The 18,008-nt window shown below is 36.0% G+C and overlaps 1 protein-coding gene across 3 annotated transcripts in view; it reads right to left on the minus strand.

The window, feature by feature from the left end:
- WDR70 (WD repeat domain 70) overlaps positions 1 to 18,008 on the minus strand; it is a 143,717-nt gene that overhangs the window by 23,103 nt on the left and 102,606 nt on the right. For all 3 annotated transcript variants that reach the window (XM_030003416.2, XM_030003415.2, XM_041120828.1), the window contains exons 11-13: positions 15,524 to 15,623; positions 9,138 to 9,222; positions 7,933 to 8,071 (exon numbers count right to left, since the gene is read on the minus strand). In XM_030003416.2, coding sequence (XP_029859276.1) covers positions 7,933 to 8,071; positions 9,138 to 9,222; positions 15,524 to 15,623 — 324 coding nt within the window. The remainder of the gene's footprint in view (positions 1 to 7,932; positions 8,072 to 9,137; positions 9,223 to 15,523; positions 15,624 to 18,008) is intronic.

The following is an 18,008-nucleotide window of genomic DNA, read 5'->3' on the forward strand; positions in this document are numbered from 1 at the left end:
TCTTTATATCTGAGAGGGGTAAGCAATTTCAAGCTTCTGCTGGAGTGCGGAATCAAATCTCAGTGTGCCTTCCAGCTTAATCTTCTATGGTTCTGGAACTTGCACAACATTAAGTCTATCTGACTTCAGTGATACATATTCCCAGAAGAGAAAGGAAATGTACAAAGTTATTTCAGAAAAAAATGTACTTATTTCAAAGGATTTCTATGTCTTTAATAAAACATTAAAATATTTGGAGGCTAACAGCTAAAGACAGCTTCCCACTACCACAAAATCTTTTCAACGAGTGCTCCCCATCCTTGCTTGGCTACTGCCATTTTAAAAAAATTTCTGTAATTAGGAAAGATATTTAAGCAGTGGCTTTCAAGCTTTTCGATTTTATAATGAAGGTGTGGAACCCTTTCGAAACTTCAGATACTTAGACTGCTGTACAGGGGATACAAATCTGGTCTTTGTACAAATCTTTATGGGCATGTTTGAAGTGGCTCACAGTTTTCACAGATTGAAAACTTCTCTGCAACTGCTTATGAAATACATGTCAGCAAGAATGCATACACTACTTGTTAAAAGAGGAAAATGCCTCAAAACATACTAACAATCTCATGATGCTGGGCTGCAGGAAAGGCCCATAAGCATTCTAACTTACAGGCAGCAGAGTGACTCCTACCTGTTTTCAAGATCTCAAAGCTTCAAAAGGAAACACTTATTTCCTCCCTTTCAGAAACAGGGCTAAGAGAGTTTTAAGCAAACATTTCAGCACAGTTTTCCCCAAATGTACAAAGAGATATTCTCTCTCCTATTCTATGCAACTGTAATTTATAGAAAAAAAATATCAGAAACTCAATATTCTAACCTGAAGCTAATGGCAATCTTACCAGCAGAAATACCACTATTTCTACATAATAATCAAGGATCATTAATAATGATGGTTGACATGCAGAATGGAAAGTAAAATCAACCAATAAAGTTAGAATAGTAAGGAAAGGCTTTTATATAGATAGGTCTTTCCTTGATTTCTCCACAGAAGACCTGCATGAAACATCAGCTATGTTAACCATCTGCTCCCCTCCAAGAACAACAAAAGTTCTACCTTAAGAATCATAGAAAGATAATGCTGCTCAGAGACTACATTAATTCCATCCGCACACTCTGTAATCTCTTTTCGCTGGTGTCTTACAGCACAGTAGTGATCCAAAAGCCAACGACTTGGCTTGCCACGCTGCTGTATCTGGGAAAGGCTGGTCTGCCTCCTGGATGCACCCACCAACCAGAGGAGGGGAAAAAACGTAGACTGAGTAACTCTTGCAAAACTGCTGTATTTTTTATTTAAAAAAAAGATTAAAGAACAGATTTAGGACTATACCATTTCCAAATGTCTGCGAAGCTGAACTACAAATGCTACCAGTTTGCTTCCACCTTGTTTCTTCTTTTGAGCAAAAAGATGGTTAACACTCGTATGTTGACACTATCCACGCTCTGATCCAAAAAAAAGGCTGCTCACACAATAAAAATATACTAATATTATATTAAAAATCTACTTTAAACCCCAATTGCAAAAATCTTCAGGTTTGAGATTCCCCTGGAGCTCTTCCAAGGAAAAGAGCCAACTACAATAAATAAGGTGGGAGGTTAGGGAATATCCAGAATGCAGTGACCTGCTATCATTAGATTTAAAATACTCATGAGAATACAGTAGTAGAGGAAACAACGCTAATGTTTTTCCCTTGTGAAACATGACTTAGAAAATGTGTGGAAATATTCAATATAAAAGGGACCAGAAACGGATAAAATTTACAATTTTCTATGTAGAAACCAGAAATAGCCTAAAAACATTTTCAGAAGCCAATAATTTAAAGCAGGATCTCAATATAGAACATATGGATAGCCATGCTGTATCACTTACCTTTTAAGGTACAGCTATAAAATATATTCTTAGAAGTGAATTGAGCCCCTGAAGACCACTTTCCTTTTTCAATGAACAGAAGTGACTTAATCAAGGTGGCAAACTGTTTTCCTTGTAATTGCAAGGTAGGGCATATTTTCAAGCACCTGCTCAGTTAAAATTACAGCCACACTTTCATCACAGTATATCACAAAACTAAGGCAGACAACCTTCGCATACAACCCTGACTCCCTGTTACAGTGAGGAAACCTGCACAGTTTAATTCTCTTGCATACTTCAAACCTCTAGTGACAGTTCCCCTAAAACAAAGTACATGCTGCTTCAAGATATAAAAAGGGAAGGACCACATTGTCTTTATATATATCTGAAAGCATAGAATAAAAACTGACAAGTTACCTCACTACAAAAACACATTTCTGTGATTCACCTTTTATACTAGATTTTGGTTTTTTACTTTAATCAGTACAAAAATTTACTGGACCTTAAATATTGTCTTTACTTCCTTATTGTGGAAAATGTGGATTTTCCTTTCAAATAAAATAAATGGCTTACAAAAAACCCCACAGAAGTAGCATGATGATCTCTTCCAGAAGTTAAAAGAATTTATTTTTCTTAAAATCAAAAGCTTTAAATCTTAGTGAAATGGGCCACAGTGGAAAAGCCCTTTACAATATTACTGCACCTTATAAATAGTAAATGATATCGTTTGAGGTCAAAAAAAGAAACACTGCCATCCTGTATCAACTGTGCATAAAGGATGCTGGAAGTTTCATATTCCCTACTCCTTCTTTCCTTTTCACTCTTTAGTCTAAAAAGAAGCTTTATTTATAGCTTGTCTCAGAAGACCTTCCTGAAACATCCCTTAGAGGTATTTTGAGAAGTATTTAATAATTTAACTTTTGCTTATATTTGAGAAACTAAGAAAATATTGAAGAATCCTCCTAACAGAAACAGGTTTCCCAAACCAACCATAAATCTACATTTTTGGATTGTCGCTTATCTACAAAAACCTGCAGGATATTTTAAAAACTTGCACATCTCATTTTATAATGTACACAATCTCATCATCTTGGCTCATTTTTGAATTAAATTATTACTTACTTTTTCATTTAAAAATAGCAATTTCTGTAATTGTACAACTTTTTTTTTTTGCTTTTTCAGTGCCCCCTCTTCCTTGGCGGTAACAGGGTGTACTACTTCTCCTTTCCATATGGGGAAAGTGACTGCTCTACTGCTGCCAAAATCAATCTTGTCTGTAATAAGGATAACTACTGGGTGATCTGTTTGAACTAGCCAAACGAATGATAGACATGTGAGAGTGATTCAAGTGGCTATCCACAGCTATTTTAAATTAAATTGACACTGGGGGAAATGTTCTGTACCCAACTCTGTTTCCTATACACTAGGTATTTTTAACTGGTTCCCATGAAGATCTCATACTTGCATAGCCAAACCAAGAATTTGAAGTAAACCCTCCCTGACTTGCATCTGACAATGAAATCTCCCTTCCATTCCAGAAAAAGAGTGTAGTTGCAGACATCCCAAAAGGTGAGACCACATCCCAAAAGATGAGACCTCATCCCAAAGCAGCTACAGGTCTTCCTTCCTCACATAGTATGAGAGGAAAGGGAAATGGTCTCTGAGTTTCTGTGCATACACTTTGTACCCCTCTTCTGGCAGTTATATTTCCTGACATCTGTTTAAGTCTCCTCATCCATCTATATGGAGTGAAGAAACATTCTGCATGCAATTGTAAGTCACATAAAATAAGACTCAAATGCTCAAATTGAGAAAGTTTAATATAAATATTTTCTTGTGGATATTTGAGTTGAGAGCAAAAGGACCGTTCACAGATAATACTGTCAAGATAGAAGAAACAGAGACAGAAAAACTATGAAAAAGCTGCACATGCATAACAGGCTTTTTAAAAGTTCGGTTCTTGTTAAAAAGAGAAGAATTCTGTACAGATCAGCATGCACAAGTATGGTCACAGTACAAACTGAGCCAGAGTAAGGCTGAAGTACCACACGCAGAGCATCAGCTTCTTTATGAGAATGGGAGAGGCAGGAGCTCCCACCCCTGAGTTTTGATCTAATCTGCAGTAGGTTAATGACCCTGCCAGTAACCTGCAACATGGGTAATTTCACTCCTTGATATACTCATGGAAGAAAAATCCACTGAGTGCTATTAATTGTAAAATTCCTATGTCTGCATCAAGGTATATCTCTTAAGTCACAGATCACCGGAGGCAGAAGAGGATAGTCAGAGAAGCATCATAGTGCATTTGCCCAGTTCACACGTCCTCCTGCTGGCACACTGCTACTGGTCAGAGACAGAGCCCATGGCCTGCACCACTTCGGACATTTATTTAGTTTTTCTTCAAAAAGTATTGCTATTTATCCAAGAAGCTTGAGTTCTACAGAAGATCCAATGCCTACACGGTGGGATGGCATTCAATACTGGACACAACAATATAGTCACTAGTTTAGCCACAGATTGTGCCAAAAAAAAAAAAAAAAAAAAAAGGCTAATACATGGAATGAAAAGCAAATTAATATTCTGTATTAGCCACAACAGCAGAGACTAATCAGACCATTAGTAAAACCACAAGGTTTCACTCCAGCAGCTCTGAAACAGTAATGGGTTTTCCCATGAAAACTTGAAAGAAAAGGTGAAAAAAGGTTTGTGTGGTATGATGAAAAGGAATGCCAGACACAGCTTTGGTCAAACATTCCCATTAAATATTTTCCCATTACCCCCTAGGTTCATTCAAAGGCCAACTGCACTGGCTATTTACCAAGGAGGTTTAAGATAATGTTTACTGCTCTTTAGTGTTTTTCAATTTTCTAAGCTTACCGGCACTTCCTTTAAAAAATCATTGTGAAATTAAAAAAGTTACACATTAATAGTTTATGTTTTCTCTTCACAGTAGATTTTCTGTTATTATGATTATACACATTCTACCACTAAACTGGTATAGAATTGCCCTTAAAAAGTCTTACTATTTTCATTTTACACTTGAAATAAATGACTAATGATGCACTTTTTCTTTAGCAATTGCGACTAAATCCAACTGAAATAACTGAAATTATTTTCATGAGGAATGAGAGCAGATCAAGTTCTTTGCAGAGATACATATTGGTGTATTTGTATTTTACTACACATATTGGCATAGCATAACTTCATCTATTCAATGCCTAAAAAACCCCAAAATAGAAATATTGAAACTACATATTTAAGCACTACGTAACATACAAAAGGTAAAGAAGTATGATATTGAGTTACAGAAGACAAACTGAAGTCTTAGACAACATTATGTGTTATCTTTAATTACACTAACTGCTATCTGCATTTTTAAGAGAGTATAAGAAAAAAATTGAAACTAGGAAAGTAGACTGTAAAAAGCAAGTAATTACTGCACTGCTGAAAAAACTTTGATAAACTACACACAAGATATTAATCTACCAATTTATAGCCCAATGATATTTCCAACAGCATGTACTGCTTATAAAACACAAAAGCCAGCTTCTTGAAAATTCATTTGTTTTTAGCATGCCTTTATGTGTTTATATTTCATCAAACACTGTAATTTGAGAAGAACAAGACAAGAACACTAATGAAAAAGCCGAAAGATACAAACAATAGAAAGATCTTGAAAAAATATACTGCTTTTATTTTATAACAAATACTGCTTTTATTTTATAAAACCACTTATAGTAATTTTTCTTCTTTTAGATTCAGGTTGATATGCTTAACTGTGTTTTTCTTAGTTGTGTAGTGTTGAAGCTGGGAGCTAGAAAGACTGATTGTAGAGATATTATTAGTGCTGACTCACTAAAAATTATGTCGTAAAATCAGCATTTATAAGTCTCAATTCTTCACCTATTATTTCCATTATTTTCATTTCATCCATTATATTCAAAGCAGCAGAATGACAGTCTTAAATTTTATAACTACAAATGAAGAAAAACAGCAGCACTAAAACTCTATAGACAAAAGTAATTTACTACAGTCTTAAAAAGTACCATATAAATATCAGCACCTATACAAATTTATAGCATAAAATCATGAACCTGCTGAGATTTGTACACATACTTAAAATTTTACTACATGAGTGGCCCCAGTGAAGTCCCTTACTGACCCCTAATTTTGTTTTTCCAACAATTTCCTACTGTTGGTTCTCAGCTCCACATCTCTCGCATTTTGAAGTAGAACAGAAATTTACCTCTCAATTCTGAGAGAAGCTGAGAGCAAAACAATATTTGCTGGACCCTCCTGGAGCATTATCTATCTCAGCATGTAAACAGACCCTTTATTTCAGGGAATTAAAGAACCAATTTTCTGAAGACAAGGTTAGCAAATGAAAATTATATTTCCTTTGAACACAAAACAGGTAGCTTGGTGAGTGGTAATTCTCACTATTTCATTTCTTTTGGAGATACAGGATCCACCATTGACAAACTTCTCAGTCTTGCAGTCTTAAAGCTCAAGTGAAGTTTCTGTACACTGCTACTGACTTCACCACCATTAAATGGAGATGCCATCATTACCACATCCAGACACTTAGCTCTAAGGAGTGCAAATTCATTGTGAATGGAATCGCTAAGCTATTTTGTCTCCTGTGCCCAAGGACAGAAGAGCTCCTACAACAATCTACCTCTTGCACTTTATCTTATATAGCTGTTTTCCTTTTCTCTGTCATGAGGTTTTGGAGGGGATACTGAGGCATTCACGTTTTGTCTCAGAAAAAGGTGACAATACTTGGTTATAATACTTGTATCAGAAAATAATAATTCATGACAAATCCTCGTAAGTTAAGTTGAGGTTTGGTATGTTCCATAGGAGAAAAATTTAAAATTCAGTTTATGCTATCTTTGGAGAAATTCTTTAGTACTAAGTAAAACTTCGAATGTCATATAAAAACTGTATTTAATATACAAGTTTAAAATAAAAACAAGGGTTTTTTTTCCCCTCCAGAAAAAACACATGCTTTCTGCTTTGACAAGAATTCTGCATTTTTAATTTGCAAGACTGCTGCCACAGAAATGATGTATATAACAAATTCATCCGTAAGCCGATTTTGCTTTAGGATGAATTAGAAGAGAAAACGGGATTTGAAAAGAAAAGTAAATACAAATGTAAATTCTGTATAAATTATCTCCAGCACAAGGGGTTTTGGTCCACTGTGCTAGAAAAGACTGCTGTGCTGGGTTAAGAAAAGTGCAGAAGGAGAAAACAATATCCTGAAACAAAGCAACAAAGTTGCTATCTGACAGACTGCAACAACTAATGGAACTTAAGCATACATTGCCATATTTAAGCAATGGCACTTCTGTTTGAATTTCTTCCACTGCTGTTTGTTATAATCTACAAGCTTACTTGTGTACACCACAAGAGTGAAAGGACCTTTTTTCAACTACGATATTAAGCTTTTTCCTTTTGCGCAAGGGAATAGGTAGGCAGTTCAGCGTATACAGAGACTATTCTGTATTACAGATTCATAATTTTAGGGTTTTATATTAGTGCTGAGAATGGTATTTTTGATGGAGGGATTCCTAATGATGCCTTCCTTTTGCCACGAAACTGTTGTATTTACACAAGATAGAGTCCATTGAAATACATTCTATAGTTAATCACAAGTCTAGTTTGACGGACAAGTAGGAGTTTTGTCACAATATGGCATTTTGTCATGATAACTGGTGGAGTAAACAGCATAAACATGTAAGAATTTTAGGATTCATGCCTCACTTCACAGACCTAGAAGGATTCACAGAAATCCTTGAGAAATGCAATAGTAACACCAAAGCAGGGACCTCCTAGTGCTTAAACACCTTGTCCCAAGATTTTGTTTTATTTTTTTTTAATTGAAAGGAGAGTAGCACCTATTCAGGCCACTCTACCTCTTAAAGATGGAGTAGAAAAATTACAGTAGTGTTAGTAGGTCATTACCTGCACAAGGGGAAAAAAGCCTATGAATGTGATTTCATTCATAGTTTGAATAGTTGACAAAAGAAAACTAAAATACATACCGCATCTGTAACTTCTATCTCATACAACTTCTGGAATGTCTCCCGATAAAAGAAAAAAAGCTTCCCACTGCCTCCACCTTTCTTAACAGAGGTGCCTGTGACGAGTATTTTATCATCTGGGCTGAAACAACAATCTGTCCTGTTGAAGAAACAAATCATCATACAGGGCAAACCATTAATTAATATATAGGGAACTTAAATATAAACTGCACTCCTTAAAAATAATCCTTTCTATTTGTTAATACTTTTAAGACAAAGCTTTAAAAAAATCTTTTGTCAGCTGCCAACTACTACTATAATTATCAGACACAGTTTACATGTACAATTACAGCTGTGCACAGAATGTGCAAAACTGGCAGATCCATTAAAAATCCTCCTCCCAACAAAATTCTCCTCCCAACAAAAGTCTTGTGAAATTTTCAACATGAGAAACAAACAAAAAAAAGTATTTTCAAACCTGCTTATCATCATTAAGTAAAAAAATAAATCAACCATGAAATCTGGTTTTGCCGGTGACACATTCTTCAATGATGCAAGACAGTGTGTTTAAACAGTGCCCCAAAATGTTTGTCTGTTTACTATTCTTCTATGCTACAAATAGCAGTCAAGATTGAGCTGTCCATGACCTGCCTTTCCAAGATCTTATTTCAAAAGTATAAATTGTCCTTAAGAGTTGGATTTGGCTGTGCTACAGCTATAGAGATGCAGGTAATACCAATAACAATATTAAATACGATACTTAGCGCTATGCAGTACAATATGGTATTTTAGTACCAAAGAATACAGTCATCAGCACTTCTAACATTATAATCTGTATTCATATCATGCACCTTCATGTTATGTCTACTTTTCAATCCAGCTCTTCTTTTTATTAATCTCAGACCAAATAAGAATGAGGATTACTTACATATCTCATTACACAAACATAAGGCAATGAACTGGCCTCCTCCGGAAAAGCTGCAAATCTAATTAGACCTAAGATATATGAGACCAAAAAATGGCATAAAACTAGCAAAGTTAGCTATGAATTATCACAAAAAATACGATGAGATCTTTTAAAGCAATGTGAAGTCCTAAGTAGCCAAGAATCAACGCTGCACAGTTCTGGACCTAGTGAGAACGGAGGAGGAGAACTCCAGTAGATTCCCTCCTGTTCAGCACAACTACTGCTATTTCTAATAGCTGGACTAAATTAGTGTACTTACATTGGGAAGAAGCTGGGCAGTCTTCCCGCTGAATTAAGAGGCTTCTTAAATTGTCTAATATCCCATATCTTTAAAGTATCATCTCCTATGAAATAAAAGGGATGAAGGTTAGCAATAAAGAATTTCAGTCAAGAATTTAGACATGTGCAGAAAATTTAATCCTCTAATTCAGACACAAAAAGAACAGCATGACACAGTAGAAGCATTCAAAATGGGGATGGTTTGGAAGTTTTTTGTCCCTTAATGACTAAGAAAGTGCAGGGATGAGAAGTTCCACCTGCTATACTCCAGTAGATCAGAAACTTCTACTCAGTGGCTCAACTCCATCATGGCAATGCCTCCTACCAAGAACCATCAGCCACAGTGCAGTCAGATTCCCCAGACACTAACATATTCTGTGTTTGTGAGCATTGGTGCTTTGCTACTAGGAGTAAATTTAACTTTTAAGATATCGAAAGAAATTAAAATGTTACCGTGGATGGTCTAGATCAAAAAGTAAACAAGTTTTATGTGTCTGGTTTCCACCTGCCCTGAAAAAATGATCAGGAAAAATGGAAGGCATATGAAATCTTTCCCCTTCTTTAGCAGGTAAACACCAACAAACTGCAATCTCAATATGGAGAACAGGGCCCGGCATCAGTCAGAAACCCTTGGGGAAGGCGGAGAAGGGAAGCAAGTGAACCCACACTTGCTATAACAAAACCTTTTCACAGTCCTCTACACTACCTTTGGCCATAAAAGCCAAAATCGAGGTTACAGCAAGACATTTACAGCAATGCTCATCTGTGTTTGATAAACATGGTGGGACTGTAGGCTAGTAAAAGTCAGGCTGTTTATTCCTTTTTGAAAAGTTATGACATATTAACAAAGTGAGAACAGGAAAAAAAGAAAAGAGATTATTTAGTTATTCTCAGAGAGATCTACATCTCTGCTGATCATCCCTCTGGGATACATATTTCCAGCATGAGACGAGCTACAGAAGTTGAGCTTTGAAGCACCTCACTTGGGCACCTAGACATCTCCTTGCATTTGACATCAGTGCCTCAGTGCTTTCAAGGGTGAAAAGAAGGACTTTCAAACAACAATTACCTTTAAAAATATCCAGAGATTAATTTCAGACAAAAAGTTACAAAATCTTTCTGACCAAGGAGGAAAAAGGAGGCAAGTGACTGGTAATCCACAGACCTGCTTCCTTCCAAAGCACAAACCTTGCAGGGAAGCAATTTTGTTGTCTAAAAGTTTCATTCACAGCCTTCGAGATCAAGAGCTTAAAGGAGGCCTTGGAAATAAAATGTTAAAGAAAAAAGAAAAAAGTAACATGCTGTAACATAAGAAATGAAGGCCAGCAGTACCCTTTACAGGGAAAGCAGTAATGTGTGGCCTCGTACATCATGTATATTTATATTAAAGACTAGGATAACTCCTTACTACAAAATATTTTTAAGAAGTGGACAACTTAAATAAATGATGTCTAGAGCAGAGTATATTTCTGTTCATTGGGAAGCTAAAAAATGACAAGAAAGAAAAATATTGAGTCCCTATTTTGGGAATATGTATTTTCTTATTGTTTCCCAGTAGACTCCATCCCAAGCACATTTCGTCTTGTTATACGAACTCTTCCTTTTTCCTCCCACACCCAACAGAAAAACACTTATCAGCAAGATGTTATATCAAAAGCACCAGCATTTTATAAATGTATGCAAAGGATACCATTTGGCCATTTTGCAAATCTCCTGAGTAGGGACAGATCTAAGGCTAGCAGCCAAGGCTGTTCTGTTCCCAGTGGAATGAGCCTTGACATGATCTTCAAGCTGTAGTCCTGCCAGGCTTTAGCAGGAGAGATGCAGTCAGACATTTAGCTATAGCACTTCTGCTAAAAAGAAAATGTGATCTGCTGGTTTGAAAAATTAGAAGACTCTAGAAGGACTCAAAAAGTTGTGGTTGATTTCAAATCAACACTGTCTTACACTGTGCAGAAATAGATGATTAAGTATTTGGAAATTGAGAAATGCTAGTAGAATGACTAGGCCAATGCTGTGAAACTCTTACCATCATTAAGCATTTGCTCAGATTCACTTTTCCTAATTAAAATTTTCTGTGTTGAAAATACGGCTATTGGTACGTGAATCTAATCTGCATTTGGAGTTGAAATCACCATCACTAAGAAAACAGTCATACTTACTTGCCACAACAGCAAGGACTTTTTCCAGTAGCATCCTTCCATCGATGCTTAAGGGGGTTCTTTATGAGAGCTGTAGCAGTACTAATCTATTTTTAATTATTTCATACATGGACAAAAATAGTTACCCTTAAATAAAAACATATAAACAGACGTTGTGCAGTTCAGTATGAAGCATTCAAAATAGTCCACTCACATAATTCAGTATTTTTCTCAGTGGCAGACTTCTCTAAAGCCGGGCAACATTATTTAAAGCTTTTATAGCTTTTAGTAGCATTTCAAACTCTATTCTTTGCCTTTTTAATAAGAAGGATATCAATAAACAGGCTTTAGTCTGATACGATCAGGTCAGACAGCATTATGCCAATGGTATTGAGCACTGGACTTATCAAGAGGTTAACAATTAGGTGTTAGAAAAAGTCTTTAGTGAGCGAGGATAGGTGTTTTGCAAATGGCTTTTAGTCAAAATAAGGCCAACGCACAGACACTACAAAGATCTTACATGGTTGTTTTTTCTTTTCAGAAGATACTGACCAGAAGTACATGGACGCAAGTGGGCCCAAAAGGAGCAAAAGTGCTGCCAGAAACTCAAAAAGCCTAAAGTCAGCAACACCCTTAAAGAAGCTCCTATTTTAAGAGGGAGTCCTATGTTGAAAGCAAAGCTCATGGACAGAAATTCACAAAGATCATTGGGGAAAGCAAAGAAACATAGCAATTGAGAATTCAAAAAAGAAAATACAGCATAGGAAAGGCATAGCATAACAAGGCTTACCATGAGGGAGCACCAGAATATGTTTATAAACTCTGAGCCTTCCTGTGAAGGCTTATACTATGTATGTGAGGAGAGGCACCTTATGGAACAAGGTATATGCTTCTGCGTTCTGCACTGGTTCTGCAAGGGGAGCTGCCACAGCTAAAGAATGACCTTCGGAGGCAACAGAGGTCAGGACCACACTCACCCCGAGCCGAAGGCCTTCGAAGGGAAGTCAGAAATTGGGGATTCTGCACTTAGGCTTGGAACAGCTCTTACTGTCACCTGCATCCATACCAGCCTGGCCAAATATTTAAGTGCATCATCCTCTTTAAACATATGGAAGTGAAGGATACTGGAAGACTCTGAGAAAGCCATTTCAGCTCCAAGTGTTACAAATAGTTGACTATGTCTATTAAAGCTAACAAATGCATTTTTGGCATTTTTTGAAATGAACATCAGCGTTCAGCTCCCAAGAAGTATTACTTGACATAAATTCATTTGATTTTTAAAATGCTAATGTTTGTATTTAACATAAAGAGCAATATATTATTACTCTACACAAAATCGAAAGTCACAGGAAACTGTACTCAAGGTGCTTCTACTTTTTAAACCAACTTCAAAATTAAATGTTTTATTTTTCCTCAAGAACATTGTGAAAAGAGAAATACAGCTAAACCTGGAAAAAAAAACCCCAAACCAAAAACATCAAAAGGAAACAGAAAAAAAAATTTGTTGAGCTCAAAAGAAAGCATGTATCTGCATAAGCTATCTGATAGGCTTACATGTGAATATTTTTTCTTGGATTTAACTACAGTGAACTTATTTTCCTATATAAGTTTACTGATTATGATGCCACGACTCTGCACACTGTTCATACCACAGAAAATAAATGAACCATCCAACTAATAGCTATCATGAGATTCATGGAATTAATAAAGTCATTGTTTCATATCATGACAAAAACAAACTCCACATATCAGAAGTCAAAAAAAGTTTTTTTATAATTTTTATAAGACCCCAAGTCTAGTCCTAATGCTTATCTCTTCACTTTTAAACAAAGAAAACGTTCCTCAGATACAATCTTCACTGTATTTAGGAAAAATTACTTTCATGATTACAAGTGTGCAAAAATATCACTTTCTTAAGTTTTTGTCAAGTTACTACCTAATACCGAAGAACAGTAAGACTGGGAACTCTCATAAGCAGCTCCTTAGCTTTTCATTTTCCCTTGTGCTTGCAGCTGAGCCCTGCCTCATCTCTCTCATATCCAAGACAGAATCTACATCAAATGCCGGAGAGTCAATCAAGCTTTCAATGAAAGTCCCCATTCCCCAAACTGCTATCCTCTCTTTGATCCTCAGCACTTGGCAGGTGTGTTAATCTATGAATGCTGGATCCACATCTGCTTTTGTTGGTATAGATCCAAAGCAATACTCATATTAAAGCACTAACCAAACAAGTCAAAATAAGGTATGATTCCTCCTTATTCTCTAGCATAGTGGACACAGAGCTTTTTCTTTTAATACACTAGACAAAGGTAGCACTTTTATCCACACTGAGGGGCCAAATTTCCGTACAGTCTTACATTCTGCAAACAATCAATCAACATTTTACATAGCTTAGAGCAGAGTATGGTAGATAAAACATAAGTAAGTGAAAGTCTGTTTAACACGACACAAAATCTGGAGACAGATGAGGAAGAACAGGCAACCAAAAGTGCCACATGCAATAAAAAAAAAGCAAAGGTCATTCATGTGATCTACATTCATAAATGTGAAACATAAAAGAATTTACATAAATGGAGGTTTCAAGACAGCACTAGTGAATATTCCTCACATAAGTGTTAATCGTGTTTGCCGTTAATATTTAAAAGCACACTGAGGTTTCTCTTTAAATCTTACAAAGTATGTCTGTGTGCATTTTTTCAGGGCCAACACTACTGGCAGTCAGATGCAGTGCTTCACTTAGCCCGGAACAGAAAGACAGATGGTTCACTCCTACTTTCCAAGGAGGAGAAGGTTCTCACACAGTAAATGTCTGGTTCAGTAAGGACCAGCAAGGTTGAGAGTTTTTAGCTCAACCACTTAGGACTCATTCATGATGAGTACAGTGGCAATAGAACTCTGCATCCAAGAGCCTCAACAGCAATTAAGAAACAATCCAAGTGCCGTTAGCGTGCCCTAGTTAAGTCTAGGGCTGTCAAGGACAAGACTACCATCATCTTACTCTGAAAGATGTGATCTGGGGAACATAATGTTTGGAATCTTAGAAACCTGGCAAGACATACAAAGAAGTCAGAGGTAGCATCCAAGAGCAGCTGTGTATTGCTGTAAAAGCCACCAGTGCCGCTCTACTCATCAGGGGCAGGGGGAGTGGGAGGACACAAAACAACTGCAAGCTACAACACTTGGCTTGAAAGCGCACCCCCTGCTTCAGAGCTTTTGCTGTCTAAGAATACCTCTGTCCTGGTGTTTTGTATATGTAATCTCATTCTGTCTAAGTACCAAACTGACCAGATGTCCTATACATATGTGAGGCACAATGTTAGCCAACATTAACATACACTGCCTCTCCCTAGACCTGTTTATTTGGCCTTGGGGCCATGCTAATGCATACACATAGCTTCTGGTTACAGCTGGTTTCCATCCAGACAGCTTGGGTTGTATACTTGCACCTGCCTGCGAAATACTGGGTAGACAAATCTCTGTGTGAAAAGCTGTCTTAGGCAGACACCGTCCTGTCCAATACATCTAATACCGGAGTGAATGAGTTTTCAAATACACCTTTGCCTTCTCAAGACTTGTTCTGTTATCTAAGACTTTTTTATAGAAGGTTTATATGAAGTTTAAAAAGCAGGCGTTTTTTTCCTGTCCGGTAGACATTTCAAATTTTTTTGCCATTCAAGTTCATCGTGGCCACTCACTTCCAGTCATCACCTCTTGATGTTTATAATATAAATTAGATAAAAATTCCAATTAGAACAGAAAAGGACACTGCATAAGAAAGCTGCTTGAGGAATGAATAACTCCAGAATAGAGATACTGTTACTGAGAGGTAGCAAGCTTCCCAGAAAGAACTAAGTAACAAAACCGGACTAGTTTTATTTTTAATTAAGCTAATAATTTCCTTTTGGTGTATTATTAATGCTAGACAAGAAGAGAGATCAGGAACTGTGTAATATAAACAGCAAAGTCCTCTTAAAATATTCCTTAACCGCTGAAAAATGCGCTTTCAGGAACACAGCATTGCATAGTGTATCAAAATAAAAGATGTAAATTGTGAAACACTTCAGGTTTAAATCACTAGTATCTGATTTCACTACCTTACCTCCATCATAAACAATTACATTTAATGATGATACGATTTAAATGGTTTGCTTACTGAACCATTTCACTTAGTAAAGTTAAAATTGTCTTACATTCAACTCATCAAAGGGTTCTTTCAATCACTTACCTCCCCGGCTGGCAAGGACAGTACCATCATAAGAGAATGTCAAGCATGAAGTGTCGGTGCCCGGAGCATGAGCTTGCCTGCAGTGGAACTTTGTGTGTACCTGTTTGTCAAACAAATAAAACATTAGAAAATGTGCTTATATCAAGATAAGACAAACATTTATTTGTAGCATTTTGTGTACCCTGTTGCTATTCCTACATTTAAACAGAAACCCCTGCATTTTTAGCAGGTACAGAAGCTAAATATTTCTACAGCCTTTTAAAAATGTCATATATGTTTTAGCATAGGCTTTCATAATAAAAGCTTGAATGCAAAATTTTACTTTTTCATGGATTTAACTATACAGTCCACATTTACATAGCGTCAGCACTCCTGGAAAACTCCCACTAGCACTGAATAAAGGAAGTTACACCTGGTTAAGGTAAAAATACATTTTTAAGATAGTTCTCAACACTCCCCAAAGCAGGCTCATAGTTACAAACAATACCAAAATACAATATAAATACTTTGGAAAGGACTTAAAAGAAGGATTGGAAGAATTTATTTTTGCCAAATTTAATCCCTGCCAAAAATCATGGCTTATATAATAGAACAAAGTTCAGATATTCTGAGGTTTGTATTCCATTTAGCTACAATAAAATTCAAGTTTGGGAATAATGTATGTTTATTTTTTATTTCTATTTTGCTGATAAACCTAGAGAAAGGTAGAAATTACTTTCAAGTTAACATTTTGCTCCCGTGTAGAGCTGACTTCTTATTTATTAAGTCACTATTTAGTAAAATCCCTAAAAATTCTATTAAAAAGGGAGGAACCTGTAATTAAATTTTAGCACTTTTGTAAAATCAAGCTTTCCTACTTCCCAACCAAAAGCAAAGGTCTCAGCTAAGATACCAAGATGCCTTTCATACACAGGAAGGGAAAATGGAAGAAAAGGGACAAGACAGAGATGAAGGAATTTGAGACAGGTTGACTCCTTTCTTAACACCTAGGAAATTACACTTCTCATTTGCCCTTTTTTCCTAACACAAAACTAATTTACATAGTTGTAAAATAAAACATTCAAGAATTAAAGGTTGTCTGTACAACTGTATCTCAGCTTCTCATCTGTAAGACGAGGATTAAAACATGCCCTTCCTCATATAGAGGGGAAGAAGAGAAATTAGTGGCCTTAAAGTCCTTTATTTACCAGTGATGAGCAAAACAGAAAAATAGGCATAGAAGCATATATTTTCAGAGGAGGGTTTGAAAAGCATGAACTAAGTCAGATCTAGAATCGCACCCTAAACAGTAAGAAGACAAAATACTGAGCAGTATTTTGTCACTGCTTAGTGATTACTATCCAATCTACACATTAAAAGAGACACAGTTTTATAGAATAAAAAAAGAGGCTGTGGTCATGAAATGCAAACACATGGACTGAATTAAGCTTGCACAGGAATCCTCAGTTACTGTATCTTCTAATTTTTGACTATGCACCTTACTAAGGCACTTTTTAAGGGCTATTTTGTATGCAAAACACCCAAGCTAGTAAAGTAATTAATGTTGTTTACCCTTTCAAATATTTGTTCTAAATTCAGTCCAAAAGCTAGAGAATCTTTGTGTAATGACATTAATAATGATTGCAAGCTTATTTTGGTGTGCAGATTTAGTCAAGTTTTGAGAGGATTCACATAAGTAATTTCCTCCACAAATGACTCTTCAACAAAGGAGGATTTCAAACACCAAGTAAATGCTTCTTAGAGTATTTGGAAATAGAATGTAATAGCTTACATTTAGCAGTAGTAATTGCTTTGAAATTACTGTCTCTTCCAGCCAATTGTGCATATCCCGGAGAAACTCTTATGAACAGACTGCAATTTACAACTCTACGTCTTTGGTGGGGGTGTTTGTAAATACTAAGAAACATACTTTATGCATCCAGTTAACTAAAATTTCCCAAGTATGTGGTAACGTACAAAGGATAAACTGTGAATTGGCTATCAGAAAATAAATTTTCTGTAATATTTGTTAAACATTAACAAGCAAGTAAAATTATGTATTTTCTGTCTAAGAAATAACATGGACACTTGCAAAAACATCATAAATGGTTAATAATCACACCTTAAAGAAATGACAGAAAGATTATAATATGGTATTTAGCTATTTCAAATAAATTGGAAAAACTTTGTTTGGGCTCCACAACACTTGTCTACTCAACACTCCCATCCCGCCCTGGCAATGTCAGACTGATATCCATCTTTTAAAATAACATTTTTTTCATTTTTCTGACCAACTTAATGCAAGGGTGGGGTTTTTTTTCTTTCATTTCATCATTAATCAATCTGAAATTCCTTCCTTTTGTTTTGTTTTGGATACAAATTAAAATAAAGAAAAAGATTTGGGGTCGCACCAAGGCCTCTTCTTTTATGTTTTACTAGTAAAAACCCCAAACATCTATATATGTGTAGATAGATAGCAAATCACATAATGTTTCAAGAGTTTTGT

The sequence above is a fragment of the Aquila chrysaetos genome, chromosome Z (genome assembly GCF_900496995.4).
Source record: "Aquila chrysaetos chrysaetos chromosome Z, bAquChr1.4, whole genome shotgun sequence".
Taxonomy (NCBI): Eukaryota; Metazoa; Chordata; class Aves; order Accipitriformes; family Accipitridae; genus Aquila; species Aquila chrysaetos.